The sequence below is a fragment of the Sycon ciliatum genome, chromosome 7, assembly GCF_964019385.1.
Source record: "Sycon ciliatum chromosome 7, ocSycCili1.1, whole genome shotgun sequence".
In the NCBI taxonomy this organism is placed as follows: Eukaryota; Metazoa; Porifera; class Calcarea; order Leucosolenida; family Sycettidae; genus Sycon; species Sycon ciliatum.
In genome coordinates this window covers 12,024,697-12,044,093 of record NC_088649.1, presented here as the reverse complement: position 1 = coordinate 12,044,093, position 19,397 = coordinate 12,024,697, and the positions used below count along the sequence as shown (strand labels likewise).

Genomic DNA, 19,397 nt, shown 5'->3' with positions numbered 1-19,397 from the left:
CTGTGTGTGTGTCTGTGTGTGTGAGTGTCTGTGTGTGTATGCGTGTGCATACATGTGTTCATGCACATGTTTGTACACGCGTGCACAAGTGTGTGCATGTATTATACACAATCTCCGGACAGCTAGGTGGTTCGATCATATAATTATATCATTAGTATACATCATTACACGAGAGAGAGAGAGAGAGAGAGAGAGAGAGAGAGAGAGAGAGAGAGAGAGAGAGAGAGAGAGAGAGAGAGAGAGAGAGAGAGAGAGAGAGAGAGAGAGCAGCGCAATAGGACAATGTATTTACCTGCCACTTCACAGATGTCACCTGGAACAAGGAACTTAGCCTTGATCTGCTGAAGGGTGTTCTTGTCCTGACGCAGGACCTTTGCGATTTCAGGCTCATACTCCTTGAGTGCTTCAATAGCATTCTCGGCATTCCTCTCCTGCAACAGAAATCAAGAAACTACAGTCAACTTCACTTATAACGACACTCGGCGAGGCATCAAAAAGGTGTCCTTATTCGCGAAGTGTCGTTATACCCGAAGTCTCATTATATGTATTACAGTGGGATGGGACTTTGCTCCGGGCATGGGAATTCTGTCGTTATTCGCGAATTGTCGTTACATCCGCAGTCGTTACTAGCAAAGTTGACTGTACTCGCAAACGCGGTACCGTACACATGTGCCGTGTTCCAATCATATGTCGCTTACGGTATACCAGTAAAGATTATAAAGCTAAGGGTGCATTCATACTACACGATAGAGCGACAGTAAAGGGAAAGTCGTCATGACATTTTTTTGAAATTCGCATTCACGTGACGTTCCCGTGAGTAAAAGCAGCTAAAATTTCCCCGATCTATTCTGAGGAGCTCGGAAACCTTTATTGCTGGGAAAGCACCAGAAAAATCATGACGCTACACAACATAAATCACGGGTAGAGACCACTGCACTTGTGAAGTTGTATGTTCGCCTTCGGCTTGTACTTGTAGGCCTCTGTCGAACACTACAGCCTTCATTATTCAGGCACGTAGATGTCCTGTTCACCTCGAACATGAAGAATCATCTCATGAGAAGTTACAAGCAGACTGGTGTGGGTCCGCTCAAGTGAATCCACTCTGGAAGCAATTTAGAAGAAAGCTGCCTTCGCGAAACCCTGATAACACTTTCCGCATCTGCAGGGAAGCTTCAGTATCCTGTCCTCTCAAAATATTCACTATCAAGAACAGTCAACAAGCTTCTAGAATGACCAGACTCCAAGAGAGCGGAAGCAGGACCATGTTCGTTTCTCGGCAAACTACAGACTGCAGCCATCCAGTACGAATTACCCAGGATCGTTCTACTGGAGCATGTGAATGTCAATGGAACACTGGATTTGTCAAGCTGAAACAGCCAGCTAAACGTTCCCGCTATCCCATAGTACGAATACACCGTACCAGTTATGGACAAATACATTATTGCAGCCAGACCTCGACGACCTCGATTTCAGAGAAAATCTCTCGGGAAGGGGATAGGTACCAATACTTTTCAATGTCAATGTAACACGCACAGTCAGTTTCCAGCAGGTCGTTTCAAACAAATGGTCAAAATGTGATTGCGTATGTTTTTGTATTTGTGTGCGTGCGTGCGTGTGTGTGATTGTTTATCCATCGCCCATGCATGTGCAATGTACACTTGTACATTATGGACAATGTAGCTGTAAGTGGTCTACTGCAAGCTTAACTAGAGATCAATAATTGCCATATGTTGTGAAGAAGCAAGTGTCATTGTATGAGACTAGCACTCAACGACCTCTGTGCTACATTTACAAGAATATCGCCAACCAACAATCCATTGTGGAGAATTTTGGAACAAAAGGCAGACTCCAGGGAGATGATGCTAGGGGTGGGGGCACAGCCAGCACCTATCATTGCCTGATTTACAACACGCTAGTTACAATACAGCTGCGGAATGTGAGAATACACGATACCATAATATAATACCGGACAGCTTAGTCAAGGTACTTCCCCTAAAGGATCAGATTTTGGGGTTATAGGAAAGAAGTCGTGATAAATCTATTATTGACTGAGAAAGAGGTCAATATGGGGAATATAGACCTCGTAAAAGACCTTGGTACATATCTATCTTATTATACTATAATTGTAGAATTGCATGTGCCTTTTATTGGTCTAGATTGAGGGGAAAGGAACAACACAATCCAACCTAACTCACTTCTTATAGCCCACAAACAGGACCCACCAACAACTTTCATATGTACATCAACCAAATAGTACTTGAATGGAAGAGATATTTGTCAAGTGGATACTTCATAGATTCCATCAATAAATCATTCCCATGGGTTCCTGCTGACCTCATCTAAGAGCAGGCTTGATTTTTCGACAGCTGATACTGCTACTGGCGAAGGTAAGGCGAATACATCACAAGCAGTTACATGCTTGCAACCCAGGGTCTATCTACGTCACAAGCGTCTGAACAATCGAGTAAGTGCATGTACTCAAGTTAGGATCGGTTTATGGAAACTTTCAAAGCCAGACCAACAAGTGAGCTATGCTACCGACTTCCTACAACGAACAAGTCAAGAGAGTGCTTTGCAAGGCCAGCATCGGCAACACAACATTGTCCTAGCTATCAACAAACACTGAAACAATAAACGAACACGGATGATGTAAAATTATTGGCTCAACATCCGAGTTCACACAGAATGATGTATTAATTTTCATCAATATCGTTACATGTACTACATCATGAATACAACGCGCAGGTGATATACACATAATGAATTACCTGCCACACGCCTACAATGGCATTTGCGATGAGAATCAGCAAAATGACGAAGGGTTCAACAAAGGCAGTAGTCTGCTCATCACCTTCCTCGAACCATGCTAATATCTAGAAAGAATTCCAGGGAAATGCAGAAACAGAAATCAGAACATGGAATGATTGACTACGAGTAACCGGCGATCCATTTCCAATTTTCCACATTCCAATCTGACACTAATCCAAGAATATTTCCTGACTTACGAAGGATATGACGGCGGCTAGAAGAAGAATTTTCACCAACAAATCGTCAAATTGGTCCAGGACAAGTCTCCATAAGGATTTCCCTGCAAGAAGGAAACCAGTAAGTTAGCATCAATTATCCGGAATACAAAACAAAGTTCAAATCGGACAAGTGAACTCCACCAATCACAAACCTTCCTCAGCCGGCAATTCTGCATCAAACAAGAAAAAAATAGACAAAACAAACAAGGTACAATCAGTAATCTAAATGAAGAGAGGAGCTGAATAACAACATAAACCCTACACAACACAGATGAAGCAAGTAAGCTGTGTGGCATGGCAGAGCACAAATCAACATCAGACGACGAAGTAATCTGACAAATCAGCAAAAACAATTTCTACTAACCATTCGGCCCATAACGCTCGAGAAGTTGTTTGACGCGTGGCGAGTCAAGGCCTCTCTCAGGATCTACGTCGAAATGCTTTAAAACATCACTTGTCTCTCTCCTATAAGAATCCTCCATGATGAAAAGAGGATGGAGAGCTTTGAGAACTTAGCTCGATAAGTAAAAAAAGAAATTCCTGCAGAAACTTTCTTCCTCACCGACACACAGAAAAAAAACACATGCTCTCGAACCCGCGTCACATCGATCGACCGTTGCACATATGGATGCTACGGCTTTGCTGAGTGAGTGCTAGCTGAGATGCAAGATGACTCTGATGAAGTCTGACTGAAAGACACAAAGTCATGCTGCTCTTCGTTCTATTTTGCGTGACTGGCGATGATTGGTTGAAAGGACTTAGGTGAGTTCTATCTATGGCAACATGATGCGTGCATGCGACAGCGTTTTCGTTTGTCACCGATACCGCGGTAGATCTACGTAACGTCGTTTACTTACACCCGGTACCCATGTACCCAGGGAGTCGTAAAATACCGTATTTTACGACTCCCTGCTTACACCGTAGTACTACTACACGTGTGTAGATCTACTGTAGACCAGGGCAGGGGCGCCGGGCCGGGGTCAACTCCGGAGCTCCCTGGACCAGATCTACCTCGGTTTGTTGACCTACTGCAGTACTGGCACTGCTAGTGTTGTTTGGCAGGTGTCAGATCACGCCATCGGAGATGGAGTCAAGTCGACTCAAGTCGACTCAGGTCTCAAGACGGCTGCGTTCAGCTGTCGTGTTGCCCAACGCCAGGCCAAACACAGCCTAGCCTGCAGTCGCGGGAGTAGTAAAATACCGATACCTAGTCCTAGAACAATGTACCTGTCCTTGATTGCAAAAAAATCACTTTTGGTTGCAAGCCAAGCACAGATTGTACACCATGCGCGGGGCGCCCAATGGCATGGTATTCCGAGTAACTAACGTCGACAGTAACGACGTTACGTGTTATTTGAGTAGTAGTTGTAACTGTTCCAAGTACCACGTGTGTTCGTAGTGGAGGTGTTTGGTGCAGTGGCTGGTGCCTGTGTTTGCTGTGTGTTCGCTGCGAGAATAGTTGCGCACAATGCAGGTCTCTCTTCGTCGCTGTGTTGGCCATGTCCTTGGCTCAGGTAAGCTGTTACCGCTGCGCGTGACCTACTACAATATTGATGATTTTTTAGCGAAAATTACACATGATACATGATACATGTACCAGCACAATCATGATTCATGTGCTTCATGATCAAGAGTACACAACCCCAGGGGTTATGTACTCTTGTCATGATTCATCACTGATCAGTGATTCAGTGGTCGTTGCACGTTGCTGCTTTCCATAAATACGTTTACCCCATGGTACGGTACGAAATCATTGTTTCAGCCAATCACTGGCAATCAGCAGCCTTGCTGAGCAAAGTCTAGTTTCCAGTCGAGTCCAGACTGAAAAAAGATCAAGCATTTTTCTATCCCCTGAAATGGTTGAACTTATCGATCATCCGATCATCCATGATCGATAAATGTATGGGCCGTCAGTAAATGGTTAACCTCTAAAATTTCCACGTAACGTCAGATTTTCAACGAGTGTTGGAAACTTGAAACACGACGCACGTGTAACTCAACCTCTAACATACTAGTAGTTCTGCCCGAGATTGATATTCATTATTAAATGGATTAAAGAAAGGACAAAATGTTACGAGTTATGACTAACTCTCCACCAACGTATCAAAAAGCAGTCGGTGAGTGCGACAAAAGGCACAAAACTGACAAGGAGTACTGAGACATTTGACGACCTGACGCCTAGCTCCAACACTTCTAGGAGGCGCAAACCAACAACCGTCCAACTTGGAAGGCCCAGGTTAGGAAAGATCCACTTGAAGAGGGGAAGTTCTTCCTTTTATCCATGATTTCTTTGGCTCAACATCCCAGTTCAAATTATCAACTGGGTTCACTTTTACCGTACCTACGGTGCACCCTGCATTGGCATGCACCCACCTCCTCTCGATTCTGTGCAATGCGTTTTGCCTCTGGCGCCCTTTCCGGCGATCAGAAAGCCAGTGGCACATTGAGACAGACCGGACGGCACTATCTAGTCATGATATACTACATGTAGTATGGAACTTGTGCAGTTGTGGTGGACTAACAAACAGCATTAACAAGTAGAGCTATGAAGAAATTTCAATAAAATGAAGGCCGCAGACACTTAGTGACTACGCAACTAAGTTACTTGTTCGACATGTACTGTAAAAGCAGAGTTTGTCGGTGGTGTAATATTTTCGGTATTCTCCAAAATCGGCGGTTCGGTGGAGGGAAATTTTCGGTAAAACCCGTTTCCAGGCCAGGTACATGTAGTACTACATGATTGTATACAGTATCGGTTGTACCGAAAATTTTGGTGCGTTTTATTTTCGGTAGAAATTGTCGGCACCGAAGTTACCGAAAATAAAACACCGCCGAAAGTTTCTGCTTTTACAGTATCTGTATTTTATAACAAAATTATTATAATCCAGAATCGAATTTCTCGTTCCCATCATCAGTGGGGAAAATACGGAACTAAAGCCAACCAATGAGACTGAACTCGGATGGAGAGCCAAGGATTAAAATTCAAAAAGAATTTTGTGCTAATTGTTGCACATTTTTGACTCAACAGTATTCTGCTTATAACTGTTAGTGTTGGACAAAACGGATAACTTGTAAACTTTTGGTCCTCTTTTTGAATGAAACCGAAGTTAAGTAATAGAAAGGTGTTAGAATGCCGCATAAAATCATGATACAAGTGCAATAAAACCACTAGAGGAAACGCAGAAGGTAACAGGATTACATAAGCAAAGGTGAGAAGGCACTGAACGAGGTGCCAACCTACGAATACACCCTAAGTGCAACAACATGCTCTTTCTGCTCACACAAAGCAACATGCTCTTTCTGCTCACACAAAGCAACAGGCTTTCTGCTCACACAAACAACATGCTCTTCCTGCTCACACAAACAACATGCTCTTTCTGCTCACACAAAGCAACGTGCTCTTTCTGCTCACACAAAGCAGGCTTGTGAATATGTATACAAACTGCCTCAAGAGCTTTCAACTGCTGGACATAACGCGCACGGCACAGTACAGAAAAATGAGAGTCCTCATACACACTGAGATAGTCAGGACGAGATAACAAGTGTAGATACACAGCCGGCTTCTTGCGAACAATACATTCATCCGCCTCGTTTCGCTCTTCCCCATCCGATCCCGATGCTCGTCCCGTACCTGGCATTGCTCCTCCAGATCCGTTTCACTCACTGACACATGATACTGTTCGACCCTCCTCCTGTTGGTACTGTCCGCAGCGCGCGGTCCTTGGGTGCAGCTAAAGGCTGATTCATACTTCGTTTGGTGTACGGGAAAACCATCGCGCGACCGCTGCGCGATGGGCCAAACAAGTTGAAGGCCCGGGTGCGGCTAACACCCCGGACAACATGGTAATTGTCAGTGTTGAACAAACAACGGAAAACATGTAACATTTTGTTCCTTTCATTTTAATAAAAATAGTCTTACAGTATCACCCAAGGTGAGATTAATTACTCCAGCATGATCTCAATTCATTCCTAAGGGTGTGATCTCAATTCAGTGGCAACATTTTAACAAAGAAACTTAAAGGGGAAGTTAAGCCTAAAATCAAAAGTTCACCAGTTGTAGTCTTCGGGGTGCTGAGTTGAATGGTCTTGGTCCGAGGAAGCTGAGACACTCCCTTCCTTCTTTATTCCCAATCGAACTCTCGTGCACTTCCACCGAAACTGGGTGACTGCGCCCTACTAGATGGGGATTTGTATGCAAAATGTCACTAAAAGCACCATGTCGTTCTTTTAAAAGCACTGATGACCGCGATTGGCCCATATGTTGTAGTCTTTTGGACGCAGAGTCGACTGGTTTTGGTCCGAAAAGGCTGCGATGTAACGTTCGGCCCTTATTCCCAATCGAACATGGCTGAACAAGCGGTCACATGCTCCTGCGTACACCAGTCATCTGGTCACCGCGCCTGCAGGCTACAACTTACAGCATGCAGTTTGGGCGAGTTTCTGTCACTCGAGTTGAACCTTTGATCCTTTGAGTTTAACCTTGGTGTAAAAGTTGTCGCCTGCTGGCGCGGTGGCCAGGTGACTGGTGTATGCAGGAGCATGTGACCGCTTGTTCAACCATGTTCGATTGGGAATAAGGGCAGAACGCTGCATCACAGCTTTTTTGTACCAAAACCAGTCGACTCAGTGTCCAAAAGACTAAAACATATGGGCCAATCGCGGTCATCCGTGCTTTTATAAGAACGAAATGGTGCTTTTAGTGACATTTTGCATACAAATCCCCATCTAGTAGGGCGCAGTCACCCAGTTTCGGTGGAAGTGCACGAGTTCGATTGGGAAAAAGGAGGAAGGGAGCGTCTCAGCTTCCTCGGACCAAGACCATTCGACTCAGCACCCCAAAGACTACAACTCATGATCTCAATTCATTCCTAAGGGTGTGATCTCAATTCAGCGGCAACATTTTAACAAAGAAACTTCACTAGAAGAAGGTGGTGGTCACTCCCGACATTGGAGCTCACACTTTCTGCTGACTGACTGAGTGATTGACACTTGCCAGCCTCGGACTCACGACTGCAACTGTCTGGATCGAGCCGGCACGGCAAGCATGTCAAACCTTCTACTCAGCAAACCTGCAAGAAACTGCTGTTCTCCCTACTCACAATCAGTTCTTTCCTGAATTCATCATGTAAATGGCAGATTTCGTGAGGGCTTTCTTGTTAGGTGTAGTCATCAGTTGAGGGGTTCCAAAGGGACAAAATCAGAAGAAGAAAAATTGACTGTCACCTGACCAGGTGTAGTGTATTATTTGAATTATCAGGATAACAGGTACGTCAGTGCTGCCACTTGGAATCTGACCGTATAAATATGACAGACTGCCACGCTCACTGTACAAGCCGGTGATGTGCGCCGGAAGTGCCGGGCATGAATGCTGAACATGGTCCCAGGGCCGCCGGTCAGTCGCCGGCCTGTTGTGTTCATAGTGTTCATAATTATGTACATGTACCGTCACTGATCACAAGTGTTCACATATCACCAGGTCCACTGTATACACGTTTTCCATACTGGTTTGCTTGCCGGATACTGTACAGTGCCAACTACAGTCAGTTTGACAATCTGCTGACTAACCGTTTCTGCTTTGTCCAGGTTCTGCTGCCGCGGTGAGAACTATCTCAACATCGTCGCTTTGCAGTCAGCAAAAGGTGGGTTGAAATCTGATCTGATATGCCGGCATGATGCCTAGGACTGGTAAGCTCTTTCCCACCGCCTCCAGCCTAGTACAGTACACAGCATAGCTGTACATATTATATCACTGGTATACTGCATAGGCAGCTGTGCACTGACTGTATATCACTGGTATACTGCATAGGCAGCTGTGCACTGACTGTATATCACTGGTATACTGCATAGGCAGCTGTGCACTGACTGTATATCACTGGTATACTGCATAGGCAGCTGTGCACTGACTGTATATCACTGGTATACTGCATAGGCAGCTGTGCACTGACTGTATATCACTGGTCACATGATACTGCATAGGCAGCTGTGCACTGACTGTATATCACTGGTATACTGCATAGGCAGCTGTGCACTGACTGTATGTACATGTGTGTCAGTGACCGTGACAGTGCTACCAACCTTCTGTATTTTCCGTCACGATGATATGTGCGGAAAATCACTCATTCGTCCGCTCTACGGAATTTGAGCAAATTGGTACGGAAAATTGAGGAGATCGATCAGCTCCAGCAATGCATGCAGAAGCATGGCAAGCGCAAGCTGAGCGATGAATATCCCTGTGCCAAAGCGAGTGCATGTCGTGAATATCCCTGTGCCAAAGCGAGTGCATGTCGTGCTTCAACTACTTGTACTTCAAAGTAGTCACACAAGAAATCATGTTGTGCGGGTACAAGTCACACATGTTTTGCACTAGCAAATCCAACCACCAACACGTGTGTGAGTGTAAAAAACACACACACACACACAATACACACACACACAATACACACACACACACACACAATACACACACACAATACACACACACAATACACACACACAATACAAGCACGGCAGTACACTGGCAGTACGCAAAAACACTGCAAAATACGGAAATTCCGAATACGCAGTATGGAAAACAAACTCAGTTGGTTGGCAGCTCTGCAGTGAACATCATTATTATCAATGCCATCCTCAATGTCCTTTACTATGTATAACTGGATGTTCCGTACATCATCTATTCACGGCGTGGGTTTGGGCAGATAATAAGCTTAGCATTCACTACTATGAAATGTGTGGCATTGCATGGCGTAATGCAGCATGTTGGTATGCATTAGTCATGCCTCAACTTCACTGACTCATGTGCTGAAAAAGAAACTTTCTCCAGGTATTAAGAGTGCTCTTTGAGCTGTGGGAAATTTCTCTACACAATCAGATTCAGTCTAGGCATTGTATAGTCAGGCTGTCTATTTGCTGGAAGCAGAGTCTTGATTTCATTAAAAGGTCACAATTTAGGATTCTGTGTTGCTCCCTAATCCCTATGCGGGAGCTCGCGCTATTCCTGCGACTTGAGTTGACACTTGACTGACTCATGGCTGCCGTCAAGAGCACACAAGAAGTCCATCGATCCATCCACTCAGCAAACCTGCAAGAAAAAACCACTCCCTGCTCAATACGCAGGGTTCCGTGGAATTCATTCCTTATTAGTGGTGCTTGAATAGGCTAATGAAATCCAGGGTGTGCTCAGAGAGCACTGCATTATATAGTGCTCTCCGAGCGAAAACATCACTCCGTATATCAACTTCCAGTGACGCTCCATTCCCAGCGAGACAAACACCTTGCTAACTCCAGACAGCATCGTGAGGAGGTGTCTCTCTTTCAGCTGCGGAACAAACCCTGAGGACCACTGACCATTCGCAACAGTGTTGCCTCCAACCATCTAGTCGCAAGCAGACGCCAGAAGTCCATCCGTAACGCTCCTGCAGGTTTTCATGTCTATGTTTTTGAAATGTGCCACAGTATACTGGTGCCATAGCTGCATGCATGATCACCAGGTATGGTTATACATACGAGTCGTAATTCTGTATTTCATTGCCCATTGCTGTAACTGTGGGTGTTGTACCTATTGCCTGTTCTATTCCCAGAAAACTACCCAGTTGAAAAATATGCTGAATTCATCGGAGCTGGAGTTTCTTATGGAGGCACATGATGGATTGAGTGCAAAGATTGTTGAAGAAGCTGGTTAGTGTGTGTGTGTTTGTGTGTGTGTGTGTGTGTGTGTGTGTGTGTGTGTGTGTGTGTGTGTGTGTGTGTGTGTGTGCGTGCGTGCGCATGTGTGCATGTGCCTGATCTGTGAAGGATATAATCAACATGACGTATTCTTTCTGCACATGCTAGTCTGTTCTGCACATGCTAGTCTGTTCTGGCATGTGCTGCAGCGAATGCATATTGCACACTCTTGACCAGCTTGTGTTGCTGAATGAGGAGGCTGCGAGTAGAACAGGCAATAGATGAATATAGCGAGTAGAACAGGCAATAGATCAATATAGCGAGTAGAACAGGCAATAGATGAATATAGCGAGTAGAACAGGCAATAGATGAATATAGCGAGTAGAACAGGCAATAGATGAATATAGCGAGTAGAACAGGCAATAGATGAATATAGCGAGTAGAACAGGCAATAGATGAATTGATTGACTATGTGGCAGTATGTCACGGCTGCTCCCTGAATTGGGTTCCAGCTACAGTGCTGACCCGGACTGGTGGAAAAGGTGAAAGGGCAAGCAAGTAATCGACTTGTGTCCGATTCCACCGGTAATGCAACGCCTCACACTATGTTAAGAAGGCAGCACTAAGTCTTTCTCCAAGCCGACCATGTAGACAGTCACTCAACGGCCTTTGCGGGCATGCAGTATACTAGTAAGCCAGTATACGGTACTGGCTGTCATTCAGTATCAACGAGCATGCAGCACTAGCCGTCATTCAGTATCAACGAGCATGCAGCACTAGCCGTCATTCAGTTTCAACGAGCATGCAGCACTAGCCGTCATTCAGTATCAACGAGCATGCAGCACTAGCCGTCATTCAGTATCAACGAGCATGCAGCACTAGCCGTCATTCAGTATCAACGAGCATGCAGCACTAGCCGTCATTCAGTATCAACGAGCATGCAGCACTAGCCTGCGGCCGTCATTCAGTACTAGCCGTTATTCAGTATCAACGAGCATGCAGCACTAGCCGTCATTCAGTATCAATGAGCATGCAGTATTAGCCAGTATGCAGTACTAGCCAGCATGCAGTACTAGCCAGCATGCAATATCACCAAGCTTACAGTATTACCGAGTATTCAGTATTTCTTGATGTTGCATGCTCAGCACAAATGAGCGTACTTTTATTGGATATCTGCACACCTAACAACAATAAGGCCAAAGGTCGAAAAAAGTTCTAAAAGGCAATAACTCAACAAACAAGGACTCTGAGGTCAGTGGTCCGTATGTAGTAAATGGAATATTTGGCTCGCATATGGCTGGTACTTGATATTTGCCCAAATGGCTGGTGCCCTGTGTGTCGTCGTTGTCATCGCATCGACAAGAGTTTTTTTGTCTTTTATAAGGTTTTATTATTGCTATTGATGTAGCTCTGAGCTACTGATTAGAGCAGGAAAAAACTGGTCTCTACTCTAAGAAGAGACATGAAGAAGACTAGCGAAAAGCTGCTTGTAGAGCAACAAAATATAAAGTCGGCAAGTTCTTGCTGAGAACGGCGCTACATTCGGATCACTGGATCCATACTAGGCTCAAGCGATTCCTCAGGGGTCAGCGCGAAGGCAGAAATAGGCATGCGTGTACAGCCAGAAATGGACGTGTGTACACATAGGAGAGCAAGGGAAGCGCAACGCGAGCTGTAGCAGCCAGAAACGGATACATGCGCAGAAAGGGGAGCACACCGCGACATGCACGGCAGCCAGAAACGGGTACATGCATACAACAGAGAGCAAGTAGAGCACACTGCTAGCTGCAGGACAGCCAGACATGGCTGGGTGCATACAAAAGGGAATCGCTTGGTGCCAAAAAAGGGGGCACATAAATGATCACGACTGATGTTCGTGACACTCCCCACCAAGAAGAAAGGAGAGAAAATGAGCGAAAGAATAATTTGAGAAAAATCAGTACAGGAAAGAGGAAAGGAGAAATATGCTTACTGGTAGCGCTAGACGGCATCATCTTCAATGAGACTCTTCAGCGCAATTCTCTGCTTGGCTGCGGCAGCGCGCTGTGGACGAGATGTAGTAGAGTCTGTGACGGCATCAGGTTCAGAGGCGACATCTGCTGTAACACAGGCTGGTGGTGTCGCTGTCACGCTCAGTTCCAGCGGATAGAGTAAGCTGAGTGGACGCTTCAGTGTGCGGCGATCAGCAGTGGTGACAGATGCCGACCTGATCTTGTTGTCTGCACTGACATGTACTTCACACACCTTGATGGCAAGGGGGCCATATCTGGTTTGGCGAATGGGGGACCACTGTGATGCCGGCAAACCTGGCAAAGTCGCAGAGTGGATTTGACTGCCGCTCGTCCCTTCGGTACCCAGTACGTCAGTCTTAGGCTGGCGAGCGTGTGGTTCACACCGAAGTGAAACACTTTCTTGTGGCAGTCAGTGATGACGAGGCTGGCTACAGCTCTGGGTAGTAGGATCGGGAACTTGGCGTCATTGCACAGGTCTGCATTCTCCAGTCGTCCACGACACCGGATGATACCGTCTTCATCACTGAATAGGCCTAGCTTGCCGATCAGCTGATGAGGCTTGTTGGATGCCAAGCAGTCGACAACGTCTGGGTAGTGTCGCTGCTGCCAATGGCGTATCCAAAGCAGTTGTGCTTGTTCCGTTTCCCTGCTGCTGAGGGGGAGAGGCCCAGTCGCGGCCCCTCCCGGTAGCTTCGACTTGAGTCTGGACACAAAACGGGCACACAAACCAGAGACACGTACTAAGGTGTAGAACGAACTAAACCGTGTTACATCAATATCAAATGGGGGTGTTTCATCACATCTTTTTTTTTGCTTGTGATGTGCATCGGGTTTTTTATTGTGTGGTTGCTGAGACTCTGGCACCTTTGAATCCGGAGGACCCTCCCCAAGGGCGATGGTGGCGTGCACGATTGGGCCATTTGATGGTAGATCAGCTAGAGGCTGCGTGAGGAGGGGCGGTCCGTGCCACCAGAGGATGTTGTCCAGTAGGAATGAGGTTGATGCTCCTCGTGACGGTAGATCCGCTGGGTTGTGAGCTGAGCGAACATGACGGCACTGGAGATCGTTGACGGCTCGTATTGCGGTTACACGGTTGAGGACAAAGACTGGCAACTTGTCATTTGATTGTAGCCAGTGGAGAACGGTGGTCGAATCAGACCACAACACTGTGGAGCAGAAGGCCAAAGGAAGCTCCTTGCGTAAGTAGAGGATGACTCGGGCACCAAGTAGAGCTGCCATCAGCTCGAGGCGGGGGATGGAGCACGGCTTTACTGGCGCAACACGAGACTTGCTGTAGATGAGGTGAGATGCCCGCTCGTGGGCATTGTCGGTAACAAGATAGGCAGCTACGCCATAGGCTGCTTCAGACGCATCGCAGAAGACATGGAGCGCATGCGAGACATTGGGTGATGCGTTGCCGACGTACCGAGGGAAGGCTACAGTATGCGCATCTTCTAAATCAATCGCAATACTCTGCCATCGATCCAAGATTTCAAGTGGAAGAGGGTCATCCCAGCCTACATCTAACTTCCACACGTCCTGGAGAAGTATCTTGGCGCGCACCAGAACAGGAGAAAGCAATCCAAGGGGATCGAAGAACTTGGCCACGGTTTGCAGTAGGTGACGTTTGGTTGCTATGACGGCATGAGTGGCAGCGACCTTTGTACAGTAGAGACTATCTTGACAGGTATCCCAAAGCATACCAAGGCACTTTTGTGTACCGGTTGAAGCGCAATCGAGTTCGGGAACGTGTTGAAGGAACTCTGGACTGTTGCTGGACCATTCTCGGGCATTCATCGATGCGGCTGAGAATAACTTCTTCGTTGCAGTGTACTTATGAAGGGCCTCATCAGGAGAGGTTGCGCCGATAAACAAGTTGTCTACATAGATATTCCGAAGAAGTTCTTGGGCGTCTGGGACGTCGGCAATAGAGAGATGATGGCGAACAGTAGCTGCTAGAAGGAAGGGGCTACTGATCACCCCAAATGGCACACGACAGAAGCGGTAGACTACAAGATTCTCTGGTGAGGGTGGTTGATCAAGGTCCTTGACCCACAGAAAACGAGTGACGTCTCTGTCCGCTTTGCATAGGCTGAGTTGAAGGAAAGCTTTTTCTATGTCTCTGGAAATGGCAATAGGCGAAAGCCGGAAACGCAGAAGGACTCCAGCAAGATCAGGGACGAGGTTCGGGCCAGCAGCTAGGCAGTCGTTCAGGCTGGGGTGGGAGCGTGAGAGCTTGGCGGAAGCATCGTAGACTATTCGGAGCTTTGTAGTCGTGTGTGAAGGCTTCTCTACGCAGTGGTGGGGAAGATAATGCACAGAATTCGAAGTGGGCCCAGGCGGTACTATCTCAATAATGCCTTTGGTCAACTGATCTTGCAACACACTGTTGTACTGTTGAAGAAGAGTACGCTTTGACGTGACACGTTTCAAAAGGGAAGTCAGTCGGCCCAGTGCTAATCCGTAGTTGGATGGAAGTTCGTCGTGCAGGTCCCGCCACGGCCACTCGACAACATAGCGAGAGTCTTCGAAAGAGAGTGTGTGGAGGAATCGCTGAAGAACGATGTCTTCGTGGTCTGCGTTGTCTGGGACAGGGAACTCTTCCGCTGCCCAAAACCGCTGCAAGTCCATAGAGGGATCTCCATCGCTGTGACTGTGGACTGCAAGACATGATTGACCCTCCGACGTGGCCGGTGTAGGTACCGTACCTGTACAAATGAAGCCGAGGGAAGACTGCAGGAGGACAAGTCCCCCTGGAAGTTCCAATCGGTCTGGACCCACAATATGGTAGTAGTGATCGAGGCCCACCAGTATGTCGATGGGCAATGAGCCTGAAGAAGAAGCTAGCGGTTCGGCAAGGGGCAAGGATTCCAAGACTGGATACCGCTTTGCCAATTCTACCCTCTGAATCGGTGCAGTGATTTCTGGTAACACACATGCTTTGAGGAGGTGCATAGAGCCATCATTGCACTGCACCCTAACTTCCACCTGGTCATATTCTGTTGTGCGTCGCTTGCTATTGCCAAAGGTTGCTAAAGAAATATACTGCTTACCGACTGTAGGCAGGTTGAGACGTGTTGCTAAGTGTGAAGTGACATACGTGCGATTTGCACCAGTGTCGAACAAGATTCTCGCATTGACAATGTCACCATCGTGTGTTGAGCATGATGCTACGGCCGTTTGCATTACGACATGGCTACCACCGTTCGCTGTAAGTGTGTTGGCGTGAGGTGTGAAAACCTCCGCATGAGCGCTTAGGCTGGTTTGGGATGAGGCTGTGAATTTAGTCGGGCACAAACTGCGGTGATGGCCAGACGTTTTGCAATGATAGCAAGTGATTGTGCTAGTGCATTCACGTGTACTGTGCCGTGTACTGAAACATTTGAGGCAACGACCTTTAGCTGCCTTCTGTCTGTCATTGATCGTGGTAACTTTGGTGCATTCGTCTGTATAATGTGCGGCCTTGCAAAATGCACAAGTAGGCTTTCGCCGAGACATTGCTTGTGCTGGTAATGAATGCCCAGAAGATGGAGATGGGGAAGGGGATGTGGCATGAGAGGCCTTGAAGCTGCTCGTGTCGTTGGGCTTCTTTGCAGGGCAAAGGCGATCTGCCGCTTCGTGTGCCGCAATGTACACTCCTAGAGCGTCTCTTAAATCCTGGCAGGTCCACGGCGTTGGGCCCTTTTTTAGCTCAAGGGTTACAAGTGTGGCACGTGGAAGTTTGCTTGTCATGATGGAGATAATTACGCCTGAGTCAGTTTTCTCGCCGAGAGCATCAAGGCTACGCAAGTGAATTTCTAACTGGTCATACAACTTGCGTAACGAGGTCGTGGTGTTCGACGCGGAAGGTAAGTCGAGCATTGACGTGTAATGCGAATCCACCAGTACTTGTTTAGTGCCGAATCGGGCACGAAGGATATCCAACGCAATGGTGTAGTTTGCGTTCGACAAAGGGAGGCCGGAGATGGCGTCATGGGCCAACCCAGTAACGTGGTCCTTGAGGTAGGTGAGTTTTTGTATCTCTGACAGTCCCGTGTTACTGTCAATTGAGGACATGAACATGTCATGGAATTCGCTCCATTTCAAAAAATCTCCAGAAAATTTGGAAATTTCAAATTTTGGTAATTTGACAGATGTTGATGTTGAAGTAGTACAAGGCTGAGATTGAGATTGTAGCGTGTTGAGGAGAGCGGTCTGTTGTTGTAGGAGCTGTGACTGTGTTTGAGTCATGGATTTATGTTGTTGTTGTGTGGTAGATAGCAGTTTTGTTGCGGTAGCGTGTAGTGATGCTGAGGCTAAGACATGTTGATCATGTGAGTCTGGGTCGCTAGCGCCAGCTGGGTTTCCGATCGCGCTAGGCGATGACGTGTGTAACGTGCGTTTGATGGCAGTGATTGTGGAGCGTACAGATGATGAGCAATTTACACAATCCTCTAACTCAGTTTCAACATCTTCTTTAGAGATACCCAGATTCTCAGGAACCAAAATCTCAGCTAAACTACCACAAAAATCGTCATATGCTAATAAGGAAGATTCTAAAACACAGCACAAGAAACTTAGCTTTTGCAAGGTGTCCGGATCGGGAGAGGCAGGTTCGATGGTCTGGAGCAGGGCAGAGGCTTCCTTGATGTCTCTCTGAATGGCCACTTGCTGCACATGCACCTGCCTACGTCTGAGGAACAAAGTCCCGACGGGCGTCTTATCCTTCTTCGCTGGCATCTACTTAGTAGGGTTTCGGCACCAGTATGTCGTCGTTGTCATCGCATCGACAAGAGTTTTTTTGTCTTTTATAAGGTTTTATTATTGCTATTGATGTAGCTCTGAGCTACTGATTAGAGCAGGAAAAAACTGGTCTCTACTCTAAGAAGAGACATGAAGAAGACTAGCGAAAAGCTGCTTGTAGAGCAACAAAATATAAAGTCGGCAAGTTCTTGCTGAGAACGGCGCTACATTCGGATCACTGGATCCATACTAGGCTCAAGCGATTCCTCAGGGGTCAGCGCGAAGGCAGAAATAGGCATGCGTGTACAGCCAGAAATGGACGTGTGTACACATAGGAGAGCAAGGGAAGCGCAACGCGAGCTGTAGCAGCCAGAAACGGATACATGCGCAGAAAGGGGAGCACACCGCGACATGCACGGCAGCCAGAAACGGGTACATGCATACAACAGAGAGCAAGTAGAGCACACTGCTAGCTGCAGGACAGCCAGACATGGCTGGGTGCATACAAAAGGGAATCGCTTGGTGCCAAAAAAGGGGGCACATAAATGATCACGACTGATGTTCGTGACACTGTGTAGATATTTGCCCAGATGGCTGGTGCGCTGTGCAGATGTCTGCCGGTACTACCCTGGGTCTTTTTCAACATTCCATATTATAATTTTGGATGCTTTTCCAGGAAAGTTGATTGCGCCCAGCGTTGGTGGTGCTCGCACCAGGCTGCTGGTTGACTTCATTCGCACTTGACTGACTTACAACTGCCACCCAGAGCACTCAAAAAGTCCAAGAAACCTTGGATTTGGTCTGCGAGAAAGAACTTCATGTACTCCTCCGGGCTCATACCCAGTCCTTTGGGAATCTAGGCGTATACTCAGTCTTTTGGGAATCTAGGCATATGCTCAATCATGAGTCACTGTGAAGTCAGTCAACAAGAAAGCACGAGCTGCAGCGTTCGAAGCAACCGCTTTTTTTGTTGTTACCACCGAATTCACTACCACTCACTTGCAGGGTGTGTGTGTGTGTGTGTGTGTGTGTGTGTGTGTGTGTGCGTGTGTGTGTGTGTGTGTGTGTGTGTGTGTGTGTGTGCGTGTGTGTGTGTGGTGTATGTGTGTGGTGTGTGTGTGTGTGTGTGTGTGTGTGTGTGTGTGTGTGTGTGTGTGTGTGTGTGTGTGTGTGTGTGTGTGTGTGTGTGTGTGTGTGTGTGTGTGTGTGTGTGTGTGTGTGTGTGTGTGTGTGTGTGTGTGTGGTGTATGTGTGTGGTGTATGTGTTTGTGGATTTATGTTGCAGGTTTTAAAGGTATATGGGGTAGTGGACTGTCCATCTCCGCTCAGCTTGGTGTGCGCGATAGCAATGAAGCATCATGGACACAGGTACTGCTATGCTATCCAAGATGGGACAAACAAGACTCTTAACCGGGGATGGGACAAGACTCTTAACCGGGGATGGAGAGAATGGCTTACATTAGACTCAGCAGGCGTTTAGGCCATTTTCTGAGGACTCCATTCTCTCTCTCCCTCTCTCTTTCTCTCTCTCTCTCTCTCTCTCTCTCTCTCTCTCTCCCTCTCTCTGTCTGTCTCTCTCTCTCTCTCTCTCTCTCTGTCTCTCTCTCTCCCTCTATCTATCTATCTATCTATCTATCTATCTACCTATCTATCTCCATCTATCTATCTACACGAGGCAGAACAACAGAAACCGAAATCTTTCTCGTTACTCCGAGTTTCGTGTTTGAAAACACTCATCAGACGATAAAACATAATGTGCTGCTATTGGCTGGTTATGTAGGGTATTTGTAATGTAGGCTAAGACAGTGCTACAACCACGAAAGGAGATAACACCAGCGCTGGGATATACTGTGTGTAGTAGTAGTCATGGCCGAGGTACATTGCTGTAACCAAGATGGGAGATACATGCAGAACGGGCGCAGGAAGTAAGTTTCAGCGGAAATCGTGTCAAGCCGAAATGTTGGGGAGTAAGGTT

At 46.9% G+C, this 19,397-nt stretch overlaps 2 protein-coding genes across 2 annotated transcripts in view; one reads left to right on the top strand and one right to left on the bottom strand.

The window, feature by feature from the left end:
* LOC135821003 (calcium-transporting ATPase sarcoplasmic/endoplasmic reticulum type-like) overlaps positions 1–3,661 on the bottom strand; it is a 41,882-nt gene extending 38,221 nt beyond the window's left edge. Inside the window, exons 1-5 of the mRNA XM_065334057.1 lie at positions 3,391–3,661; positions 3,179–3,196; positions 3,006–3,088; positions 2,769–2,873; positions 293–431 (exon numbers count right to left, since the gene is read on the bottom strand). Of these exons, the coding sequence (XP_065190129.1) occupies positions 293–431; positions 2,769–2,873; positions 3,006–3,088; positions 3,179–3,196; positions 3,391–3,508 (463 nt within the window). The 5' untranslated portion in view covers positions 3,509–3,661. The remainder of the gene's footprint in view (positions 1–292; positions 432–2,768; positions 2,874–3,005; positions 3,089–3,178; positions 3,197–3,390) is intronic.
* A 665-nt stretch (positions 3,662–4,326) lies between these two features.
* The window catches only part of LOC135821002 (phosphoenolpyruvate phosphomutase-like), a 29,079-nt gene continuing 14,008 nt past the window's right edge, over positions 4,327–19,397 (top strand). The window contains exons 1-4 of the mRNA XM_065334056.1: positions 4,327–4,540; positions 8,610–8,665; positions 10,604–10,700; positions 18,708–18,790. Coding sequence (XP_065190128.1) covers positions 4,495–4,540; positions 8,610–8,665; positions 10,604–10,700; positions 18,708–18,790 — 282 coding nt within the window. The 5' untranslated portion in view covers positions 4,327–4,494. The remainder of the gene's footprint in view (positions 4,541–8,609; positions 8,666–10,603; positions 10,701–18,707; positions 18,791–19,397) is intronic.